The sequence below is a fragment of the Meriones unguiculatus genome, chromosome 11 (genome assembly GCF_030254825.1).
Source record: "Meriones unguiculatus strain TT.TT164.6M chromosome 11, Bangor_MerUng_6.1, whole genome shotgun sequence".
In the NCBI taxonomy this organism is placed as follows: Eukaryota; Metazoa; Chordata; class Mammalia; order Rodentia; family Muridae; genus Meriones; species Meriones unguiculatus.
The window spans coordinates 55,593,834-55,605,247 of NC_083359.1; the positions used below are offsets into that span (position 1 = coordinate 55,593,834).

Genomic DNA, 11,414 nt, shown 5'->3' on the forward strand with positions numbered 1-11,414 from the left:
AACCAGGGTTGCTGAAAGAGTTAAAAGGCTCTTTCTCCAAACCCAGGCCCTCCCTCTCCTGAGTCTGCTTTATGGGCTTAATGAGAAATCCAGGCACTGCGCAAGAAACTGTACAAATAACTTCTGGGGCATCGCTAACTCATTCAGCAGGGAGAGGCTTAAGGCTGCCAATGCTTCAGGGAAGATAAGTGAGTGGAAAGAGGTGGTTTCTACAGCATCGGGCAGACAGTGTGAGCTCCTCCCCTGCAGAACTGAAAAGCCAGCTTAGGCTCTCTAGCCCCTCTTCAAGACATTTGATTAGGAATTTGGGGGCGGGCCCTGGCCTGGCACAGACTTGCACACTCTCCGTAGGCACTCACTCTCTCTTCCTCCCTCTCACATTCTCCAACCCAAAGAGGCCAGACAGAAGGACGTGGTCACTCTGAACGGTTCAACCCAAGGTAAGTGTAGTTCTATTTCTCTAGGTTTTGTCCCTTGCAATTCTATAAAAAGAAATGAAGAAAACCAGCAAGGCTGGGGAGAAGAGCAGGCATAGATGAGTTATTCCTCCCACTTGATCCATGCCCCCCAGGGATGCTGAAGAAAGAAAACAGCAGGGGACATGGGACCCAGCAAGTTACCTGTCTCCTACAGCTTCCTGTGGGTGTTGGAGACCTCCGGTTCACAGACATGAAGACATGAAAACATGAAAAAAGTACAAGAACCTCTCTGCTGCTACACAAGAACCCCAACATGCTGGGGCTCAGGGAGAATAGTCTCTGAATGTCTCAAAATTCTCTCAGAGATGTTAGAGGGCAAGCTTTGTGTAATGTGTGTGTTGTTGGGTGAAAGGGGGAGAATAAAGACTTGATGGTATCCAGGGAGTCATGCATGGAATGGACCACTAGAGTAGGAGATGGTTTTTAGTTTGCCCTCAGCTCTGATAGGAGAGACTTTTCCTAGAGTGGAGAAATGAAATAGTACAATAATAGCTCCTGGGTCAGGATCTCTAAGTCTGAGAGAAATACTCCTGGAATCCTCACACTGAGAATTGTGTTCTCTAGTGCAACAAGAATCAACTTAAGAGAGTGCAAACCTGAAACGACATTCTAGATCTAGTGGGGTGAGGACAGACCTGCCCTCCTACCACGCCCTTCTAGCAGCCCTACCTCTGAGGAAAGGCCACTGTGGCTGGGCATGGAGCCCCATGGAAAGCTGAATCCCAACGAGGAAGGTAGCTTCCCTCTGCCAAAGTGCCTAGTCTGGAAGAGGAAGAAATGGAGACAGAGGCGTAGTGTGCCAGCCCTCTCTAAACAGCCACCTTGGTCAGTCTTGCAGCAGCCCAGGGCTGTGCATGGAAAAATGCTTTCTTGGCAGAGGGCTTCTCCATCCATCTTCTCTCCTGGCCTGAGTCAGGGGCCAACCAGCATCCTAGGCAGTGGGCAAGTGAGTCTGCTCCTTAGAAACACTGTGGTTCTTTGTTCAGCAGCTTTGGCTGGCCAGGGATGAGCCAGGGTGCCCGTTCTGAGCCATGCAGGGAATGGTGGGAGGAAAAGACCTAATGGAACTGTTTCTATGGAAGAGAGGGGCCCAACAGGGATGGTGCCCAGAAGCTGAGTAGTTGGAGTGTCTCAGTCAGGGATTCTCAGTTCTGATGTTGTCTTTCACGTGCCTCTCCTGTCCTGTCCAGTTGCTGACCCCAGTATAACCCAATGGTGAGAGCACCAGGAAAAGCACTGTCTGTCTTAACACTTGTTTTGGGGGTCTCCCTGCTCGCAGGACTATGCAGTGCACTGGTGGTAGGAACCTGGGGTAGAGTAGAGCACCCAGATCAGATACGACACCCCTTGTCCCCCATCTTCTACGCCTCTAGCCTCCCTGCTGGAGACCCCAGTATGCCTTGTTCTTGACTTGCTGGCGAGCTTCAGTGCAACATGCTCCTCAGGTGCAAACTAGGCCTGGAAAGCCAGGTGACATCACTTGGAGGAGGTGGCTTAGACGAGGAGAAGGGGTGCACCAGGCATGATGGTGCATGACTTTAACCCAGCACTCAGGAGGCAGAGACAGGTGGATCTTTGGGAGTTCAAGGCCAGCCTGGTCTAGATAGTGAGTTCCAGGACAGCCAAGACTGTGTAGAAAGACCCTGTCTCAAATCAAGGTGGGGAAAGAGCAGGGATACTAAATCCTCCTGGCTACCTTCCCTTCCTTCCATTTCTATTCCAATTCTCAGCATCCCTAATTCATCCCCACTGGCTCTCACATGGCTCTTGCAATCCCCATGGTGGGCGAGAAGAGTGTCAAGTCCTTTCAGTCTTCAAGACCCACAGGAGAGAGATGCAAACCAGGCCAGACACAGTACAGTCTGCCCAGAAGACAAGCGCTAGAGCGGCGCTGGGTTCCCAGTCTGGAAAGACTGAAGTCTGGGTTCACACATAGCCACAAGCTGCTAACCCGTGCGTTTTTCGCGCCCAGAAGACTCACAGGCAATGGCACTTTGGAGAATAGCCCAGACCTTGTGGTGGCCACAGGGGAGCCACGCCCTCCCACACACTCGACCAGAAACCCCCAGGCTGCCCACAAGACCAAAAGATCTTCCAGAAGTAGCTCAACTATTCCCTTTTGAAGTCTCAGTCAGTTCTGTTGGTTTCCTGGGCCTGGAAAGAACTAGGAAACTCCTGGCCTTGAACTCTCAGAAAAGATTTTCTGGGGAGTCCAAACTAGATGGGAATTCAGACCTCAAAGTATCCCACCATTCCTGGTACAGGAAGGTATATAATTATGGGAGGGGAGAGGGACAGACAGAGAGGGGGTACTGTGGGCTTCTCAGTTTCAACAACAGAACCTGAGGGTGCTAGAGGATACCCAGGACCTGCCTTTCCCAAAACTGTAGCCCCACACCTCTCAGGTTCCTTTCTGCGCTCAGGCTCTTCTCATTGCTGCATGACCAGAAGCTAAAGCGCTGACTCCCCGACACCCAGGCCCAGCTCCCAGGGTGTGCGCAGCCAGTGGGAGGAGGCTCCGAGGAGGAAAAGCACAGCTCCTGCCCTCCAGTGCGTGGCTGCATAGTCACAGTGTCATCTACGTAGCTCATAGCCTAAAGCCAGCCTGAGCGCGCCAACTGCCCTTCTGCACTTTTCCTCATGCCCCCACTTGCTCTGTTCTCTCCCTTTCTACAGAGACAAAATGCAGTGGGCCTCCATCCTGCTGCTGGCAGGGCTCTGCTCACTTTCCCAGGGCCAGTATGATGAAGACTCTCACTGGTGGATCCAGTACCTCCGAAACCAGCAGTCCACCTACTACGACCCCTATGACCCTTACCCCTATGAGCCCTCTGAGCCTTACCCCTATGGAGTGGAGGAAGGCCCAGCCTATGCCTATGGTGCACCACCCCCACCGGAGCCCCGAGACTGCCCCCAAGAATGCGACTGCCCCCCCAACTTCCCCACAGCCATGTACTGTGACAACCGCAACCTCAAGTACCTGCCCTTTGTGCCCTCCCGCATGAAGTATGTCTACTTTCAGAACAACCAGATCTCCGCCATCCAGGAAGGTGTCTTTGACAATGCCACTGGTCTGCTCTGGATCGCTCTACATGGCAACCAGATTACCAGTGACAAGGTCGGCAGGAGGGTCTTCTCCAAGCTGAGGCAGCTGGAGAGGCTGTACCTGGACCACAACAACCTGACCCGGATGCCAGGCCCACTGCCTCGATCCCTGAGAGAGCTCCACCTGGACCACAACCAGATCTCACGGGTCCCCAACAATGCCCTGGAGGGCCTGGAGAACCTCACAGCACTGTACCTCCACCACAATGAAATCCAGGAAGTGGGAAGTTCCATGAGGGGCCTCCGGTCCCTCATCTTACTAGACCTGAGTTATAACCACCTCCGAAGGGTGCCCGACGGTCTGCCCTCTGCCCTGGAGCAGCTGTACCTGGAGCACAACAATGTCTACACCGTCCCTGACAGCTACTTCCGGGGGTCACCCAAGCTGCTGTATGTGCGGCTGTCTCACAACAGTCTCACCAACAACGGCCTTTCCACCAACACTTTCAACTCCAGCAGCATTCTGGAGCTCGACCTGTCCTACAACCAGCTGCAGAAGATCCCTCCCGTCAACACCAACCTGGAGAACCTTTACCTCCAAGGCAACAGGATCAATGGTGAGATCTGGGGGAGGGAGACGACTCCTTGAATGCTAATGGGAATACAAAAGAAAGAAGCACAGGTTGCCAATGATCAAGCAAAACACTAACGACCAAGTCCCATAGGGCACATAGGTGTGCAGTGGCCCTCTGGCGGAGGTAAGAGAGGACCACTAAGTTGGTTGGCTCCAATGACACTTCCTAGGGGAAGCAAGCTTCAGTTTAAGGCTTTCAAGGCGAGTGAGTGTACGGGAAGGTCTGGGAAGGCAGGATGAAAACAATTAGCACAGGAAATTACCAGAAAGAACTGGCCACTTAGCAAGTCACCTGTTGGGAACAGCCATCTATGCAATGTTTTAGGAGCTCTGAGTTTAGAGAAGTGCCAGAGTAACTGGTTCCCAATTTGTGGGTCATGGCCTCTTATGGGGTCAAATGACCTTTTCACAGGGGTCACATATCAGATATCCTGCATATCAGATATTTACATTAGGATTCATAACAGTAGCGAATTGCAGTTATGAAGTATCAATGAAAATAATTTTGTGGTTGGAGGGCACCACAACATGAGGAATGGTATTAAAGGGTCACAGCGTCCTCAGAGGGTTGAGAACCCCTGCTACAGAGGGATAGTCATGGAGAAGGAGACTCTATGTGATCTTCTGGGGTCTACCTTAAGGGGAGGTTCGGCTGCTAGGTCTCAGAATCCTTACAATCACCAGGGAATGCAAACTCTCTATTTACCCTCATGACTCCCGTCTGCACAGCTGGTCTCTTGTTTTTAATGTTTGTTTTTTAAACTTACCAGTTGATGAACAAAAATGGGCAGTCTCCCAGAAATGAATGTGGGACTTCTTGCGGGTTCTCCCTGGAGTCCAAGGAGCCCCTGGTGGCAAGGCAAAGCTCCTCCCTGAGGCAGCCACCCAGAAGCCTTGAGGAGGGAGCATAGGACTGTGTGCTGTATGAGAATTTCCCCACACAGTCAGGACTGCATCTCTGAGGCTGAGAGCTAAACGGTGAATTTCTGATTGCCCTTTCGGCCCCTTTCTGCTAGGATCTCCTGTTCAGTACGCGCTTGCATTACTGTAGTAGCTTCTGATGTCTTGATCTCAGCTGGAAGGTACTGAGGCAGCATTTAGCCTCGATCCCCCTGGGGCTCGGTACTCTGCTCCGGGGAATGGAGGCCTGCAGTTGACGCAGAGGGCTTTGAAGTCCTTTCAGCCTGCTGAGAAGGAATGTGCCATCAAAGCAGCACAGGGGAGACCCAGTCCTGTCCTCTCTCCCTCCCTCTCTCTTCTTAGGGGACAGATCTGTCTTTTAGCAAGATGTTAATAGCCAGACAGCCTCTCTCAGAGGGAGTGGGAGAGGGGCTCTGAAGTCTAAAGGTGTCTGTCTGCTCCTTTCATTTAAACTGCAAGGCACCGGTTTGTTTTTGTTTTGTTTCATTTTTGTTTGTTTGTTTGTTTTTCACATCTCAGGTTGGTTTTTACTTAAGTCTCTCTTTCTGGGGAGGATTCCTGTTAGTCCCACAGTGATGGTGGGAGTCATTCACTGTCTAAAGATACCACACCATCAGAGTTTGGCATTTTCTCACAGCTTGCCGTCCCGCTGATTCTGAATCCAGAAGAGCTGTCACGGAAGAAATGTCACACTGTATGCTGTACCTCATCCAAGTGTAGCGATGAACATGTGGCAGGAAGGCACTCTGGGAAAGAGCGCATAAGCTAATGCCTAACTCTCCAATCAGAGAGAGGTAGCCAGGACAGGGTTTGTCACAGCATCTCACCACCCTTATGTCTCTATGCAGAAGCACCCGGTCAAATGCAAGGTGATCCCTCTCCCAAAAGCTGAGCAGAAACTAAAGTGTTCCACGAGGTGTCCCAAGGCCTTGTAAAAAAGCTCTCTGTTCAAACCCCTAGAAAATGTCAGAATCTACCCCAATCCCGATGCGCCAGGTTTGAACCTAATTTCTTCCTTCCCTTTCCTGGTTCTCACTTAGTCTCTCTCCCAGCTTCTCCTTAATAAGCAAAGTAAAGCCCGTGCCTTATCATTCTTGACTGAGTAAATAGTGCATGCAAAGCACTACAGAAGACCTGGCAAACAGTTCAACAATCAGTCCCTGGTAGCATTTTGCCAGCTTGCCTCCTTGTTTCCATGTTAGCGTTGACAGGCAGAGTCTGGGTGCTTGTTTTCTAAACTGCCAGGATGGGGAAGTGAGGGATGGTAGAAGAAAAGCCATGTCTACCGGTCACCCAGCCTAAGGAAGGTAGAGTCCCCAACTCCTGCCTTTTGTCAAAGGATCTAAAGCCAGATTGAGAGCAAGGGACAACCTGTCTCTGAATTAGGATGCCTCCATAGCTTGCCTGCCACACACGGGGGTAATCAGGAAGGTCTCCCTGCACCAGCAGCCAGGGACCATGTTGGGATGAAGGTGTTGATAAGGGGGATCCAAGAGAACAAGAGCTCCAGGCCTGCTGGCAACTAGACACTGTCTCCCCCACCACCTCTCTCTCCCTCCAATACCTCCCTCAGTTTTTCCAACCTGGCAGAGAGAGAGAGTGAGCAGACAGAGCCCTGGAATGTTATTCAGAAGCTGTGGGATCCAGTGGAGCAGGGCGGGATTGGAATTTGGAAAGATTTATGTCAGTATTTAATCTGGGCTGGAAAAAAAAATTCTGCCAGGGCCTCCTCACAGAAGCCCTGACCTGCTGTGGGCCCGAGGAAGGCAGGGGGCTCTTACAGCCCCCAAGAATATCTAATCTAAATGCTGGGTCTAGTTACTCGTGGATATGGCCCACCTTCATGTGACCACATGCAGAACTTGAACTTTAGCACAGTCTGCCGCTCTGTGTTGGGACCTCTACCTCATTCCCAAATAGAATTGGAAGTGACAGTGGAGCTCAGCCACCTCATGTCTCCCCAGCCCTTGTACACAGATACCCACTAAATCTATTCCCAAGGACCAGAAGGAAAACACCAAAAAACATTCCGTATCTTCTGCCCTCCTCAAAGGGTATATTTCCCAGCCCCTACTCTTCCTGAGAACTAGCTCTTCTCCAGGCCTGAATTCTGCATCTGTGTGCAGTGCAAAGTGGTTTTGCTACAACACACCCGCCCATCTCTGTTAGTTCTTACCGGGGACTAAAGGTGTAATTTAAAACCACCTTCCTCCTCAGCCTTCTGTGCCTTCTTCCTTGGGAACCTTCATTTTCACACTCACTACCTCCGCCAGGAGGAACTCCCATCGTCTCTAAAAAGTGGGCTAGTGCCTACCCCCTTGCAAGAGGAGCAAGGCCTCTGGTGGGACAAAGCCGGCCTTGCTCCACTCGGAGGCTGCAGCTGCCAGAACTGTATCTGTGTGTGATGTTTGCTCCAGACCCCATTGGCGCCTCCTTCCAAACCAGTTCACAGAAAATGGAGAGCCAAGTGGGAGGCAGCCCTGACAGGTTTCAGAACTCCCAGGGAGGACTTGGCCGTCTCTTTTGGGGTTTTAACTGGGATCTTGATTTTCCTTTCACGTTACCAACAAACTGCGGACACAGGTGGTTGACTCATCCAAGAGGACAATGAAGACAACTGTGGGAGGCTTTATGTTGGGACAAAGCAGAACTAGATCTGTTTCAGAGCTTAGCGAGACTCCCTACCAAAGAGGCCTCAGAGACTTCTGAGAGTAAAAAGAGGCAATGGCCAAGGGGGATGGCTCTGTCCACCCCACCCCACCCCAAGTCTGAAGTTCAGATTCCCAGAATCTGCAAGGTCTTGTGGGAAGGACGCCTGAGGACATTCACGACCTGCAGAACAGAGCACAGATGTAAGTCAGGGATTAGGAGGCTGTGTTTCAGAAGCTGGAACATTACCCTGGTGGTGGTGGTGGTGACAGCCTGCCTGTAATTCTAGCCTCAGAAGACAGGTGATCCCCAAGGCAAGATAGCTAGCTGCCAAGAGTAGAGATATCAGCAAGCTCTGGGTTTGATTGAAAGACCTTACCTCAGTGAAGGTCAGCAATTGATGAGGGTTCCTGACATAAGCCTTGGGCCTCCATATACATGCATGCAGACTTGCACACATGTACAGATGTTTCACATATATGTAAACATGATATACACGTGCACACCACACACACATGCACACTACACACATGAAAGTGGAAAAGAAAAAAATAAATAAATCAAAGAGGCAGACCACAAGGTGTGGTGGCTCACTCTGCAATGCTCTCACCCAGGAGGTGGGGTTCAAGGCCAGGCTCAGACCCACAGGAAGACTGAGCCTGTCCCCCAAAGTCAAAGAGGCCTATGTAATCATATGCTGGAGGCGGGGGAATCGTTTATGTTAGTATGTTTTTTGAGACAGGGTCTCTCTATGTAGCCCTGGCTGTCCTGGAACTCACTGTGCATTTTAGGTTGGCCTTGAACTCACAGAGATCTGCTTGCCTCTCCCTACCTAGGCTTGTCCCAGCCTCCACACTTGAGCACTGTGGCACTGCTGAGTTGCCAGCCTGCCTTCTGCCTTCTCATTCCATTTCCTTGAAGGCTCTGGCACACAGACACTCGTTTCTAAGGCCAGGATTTCTCTCTTTCGCTTCCGACCACTTTCTGAACCTGCAAAATGACAGGAAATGTTCGAGAATGGCGTCCCTCCGTTTCTGGAGCGTCCTTCCAGTGGCTGTCAGCAAAGCCCTCTTTCCACAAGCAGCCAAGCCTTCAGAGCCACCGTCCGCCACCTACCCTCTGCTTCCCCCTGCTGCCCGCAGGATGGAAAAAAGCAAGGCCTTGTGGGGAGGTCACCCAAGGACATTTCGGGGTCCAGGGGAGCAAAGCACAGTTAGGGGTGGGGGAGTAGGAGGCTGAGGTGCAGAAGCTCAGACAGAGTCAACTCTGTTCCCAGCACTGTCCCAAACAGTCTGACTCATTTCTAGGGCACCCTTCGCCCCCTCTCAACCCTTCCTCCCCACACTCAGTCTTTAGTCTTTATTTCAGCTGATTCAAAGGGGCCCTCTAAGCCAATGTTGTATCTGATTTCTCAACTGCGCTTCCCCCCCACACCCTTCTTGTTCCCGCAGAGTTCTCCATCAGCAGCTTCTGCACGGTGGTGGACGTCATGAACTTCTCCAAGCTGCAGGTGCTGCGCCTGGACGGGAACGAGATCAAGCGGAGCGCCATGCCGGTGGATGCGCCGCTCTGCCTGCGCCTCGCCAGCCTCATCGAGATCTGAGGGGCCTCGCCCAGGCTCCAGGCTCCGGGCTCCGGGCTCCGGGCACACGTCTCGTCGCCACCCCGCTGCATTCGGCTTGAAGGTCTGGTTTGGCTTTTGCTGGACGGTCTGGGACAGGCATGCGACAGAAGTCCACATGATCTGATTTAAGTCTCCTTCCAATAGGCAAAGTTAAGTGGGATCAGGGTCCCAGCCAACTTCCGCAGAGAACAAAAGTGGCGGCAGAAGGAGTAGCCATGGAGTCCAGCCCCCTCCCCACAAAATCTTACTATCCCTCAACCTTCCCCTGACCTAGTCAGCCTTAGCATTACGCTGCTTGGTCAGTAGCATATAGCCATTTCCAGACAACCTGACTCTGTGCTGTGTGCAAAGCATGGCCGGCTGGTTCTGCAAGTTGCTCTGGGCTCCTAGTCATTGCTCTCAAAACATACCTCTTGGCCTGCCTCCTCCTCCTCGGCCCAACTCAACCACTCTTCCCTCTTTTGCTGAGGTCTCTTCTATGCCTTGGACAGTCAGGAGACACCTCACCCCCACCCCAAGGCCAGTGGTTAGCTGTTCCGCAGCCTGTGGAGAGGGGCCACACTATTGTCTGAAGTTAAAAGAATGTCTAAAATCACCGCTACACCTCCCTAACCTCACCTGGTTAAAGCCACCAAATTAGAGGTCATCAGCATAATGACTATAGTCAGGGCTTGGTACCAGAAGGCATAACTAGCTCTGTGATGGAAGATAGGATTTCAGAGGAGGGAGGGTTTGAGTGGCTGTGATCAGTATCCATAATGGAGGGGGAAGGGTCACTCCTCAGACTAGAAGACCGAAGGGGCAGTCCCTCTCCGGTTTTATCTGACCCAAAATGATCTGTGCTCCTTCTTGGGCTTTTTGTCTTGAAGGGGCAGCAGTGTGGTTTTCAAACTATGAGAAAGATCCTCTACCCATCCTTTGATCCAAGGAGGAAGGTTTGGTACACAGATGGCAGAGGCAGACTCCACCAGCCCTAGACCCTCCCGCTAACCCAGACTAGGGGTTGATCCCAGTACCTGGTTTGTCCCTCAGGCCAGAGTTTAAGGTAGCATCTCTGCTGCAAATGCTCACTGGGGTGTGGGAAGCCCAAGCCAGACAGCCAAGCCTTCTCTACACTGGGCATAGCTTCCTCTGCTTTCACTTGATGGAGCCACACCTCATGTCGGAAGGTGCCTGTGATGTGTAGCTTGTCTGAGAGTAATCCTGTCTTCTCTTTTCTAAAAATGGTGTTGCCTGGGCTCAACCCACAGGCTCATCTGCCCCCCTCCCTTCACACACCCCCCCCGCCACACACACACGGGGATGGAGCCATCTGGGAAGCCGGGAAGCCAGCAGCAAGGACCAGTTGAGGGGTGTAAGCCCAAGTAGGGTTCCTGCCCAGATGCCTTAGACCCCTGACTCTGGGTGCACTTGGAAGCAAGCTTTTCTGAAAAGGGCAGAAGAGGGGGATTGCTTAGATTGTGTCCTGGGCTCCAGAACCTGAAATCCACAAAAGCCAAACCAGCTCGTTTCAACCAGGAAGTGCCGCTTGCGGGGCAGGGCTGACCTGCCCAGGGCTCTCGGGAAGCACCTGCATGCCAACACCATCATGTTCTATAGAGGGTCCTCAGCATGGACAAGCATGAGTGGTGGCTAGCCTGACCAATAAAGTTATTTTATAAGTGCATCTGCAAGGGTGGAGTCATTGATTGCAACCCAGTCACATAGGCCATGAACTGTATCCGCTCTTTCTTATAAAAAGTAGCTCATATAAAAACTCAAGTTACCAAGTGTTGTGTTATGAAAATTCGTAGTTTTAATCTCCCTCTCCCTCTTCCCATCTCCCTCTCCTCTTGTCAACACCAGTATTAAGGTGTATCACTGTCTTGATGGCTTCTGCCCTCTAGTGGCACCAGCCAGAAACTGAGTGCTGCCCCGCCTAGCCAAGCCTCCTACCAAGGATGAACTAAAGCAAGCCACCTACCCACTGTTCGGTCTTCTCAGTGCCTGTTTCTTAAAACCCTTCAGGTGTCATGTGCCAGGCTAAGCAGTTAGAGTTGTCATGAAGTGAGGGGGGTGACTT

General features: G+C 51.8%; 1 protein-coding gene across 1 annotated transcript; it reads left to right on the forward strand.

Moving 5' to 3' along the window:
* Positions 1-247: 247 nt before the first annotated feature.
* Fmod (fibromodulin) lies at positions 248-11,018 on the forward strand. The gene is made up of 3 exons (XM_021633743.2): positions 248-440; positions 3,156-4,141; positions 9,180-11,018. The coding sequence occupies exons 2-3, from the start codon at positions 3,163-3,165 to the stop codon at positions 9,329-9,331; spliced, it is 1,131 nt and encodes a 376-aa protein (XP_021489418.1). The 5' UTR covers positions 248-440; positions 3,156-3,162; the 3' UTR covers positions 9,332-11,018.
* The last annotated feature ends 396 nt before the right edge of the window (positions 11,019-11,414 follow it).

Bases quoted from the DNA above. Each gene is read 5' to 3' on its own strand.
- Fmod (XM_021633743.2), top strand. From the start codon at position 3,163: ATGCAGTGGGCCTCCATCCTGCTGCTGGCAGGGCTCTGCTCACTTTCC. The intron at 4,142-9,179 runs GTGAGATCTGGG...TTGTTCCCGCAG, and splicing joins CCAAGGCAACAGGATCAATG to AGTTCTCCATCAGCAGCTTC.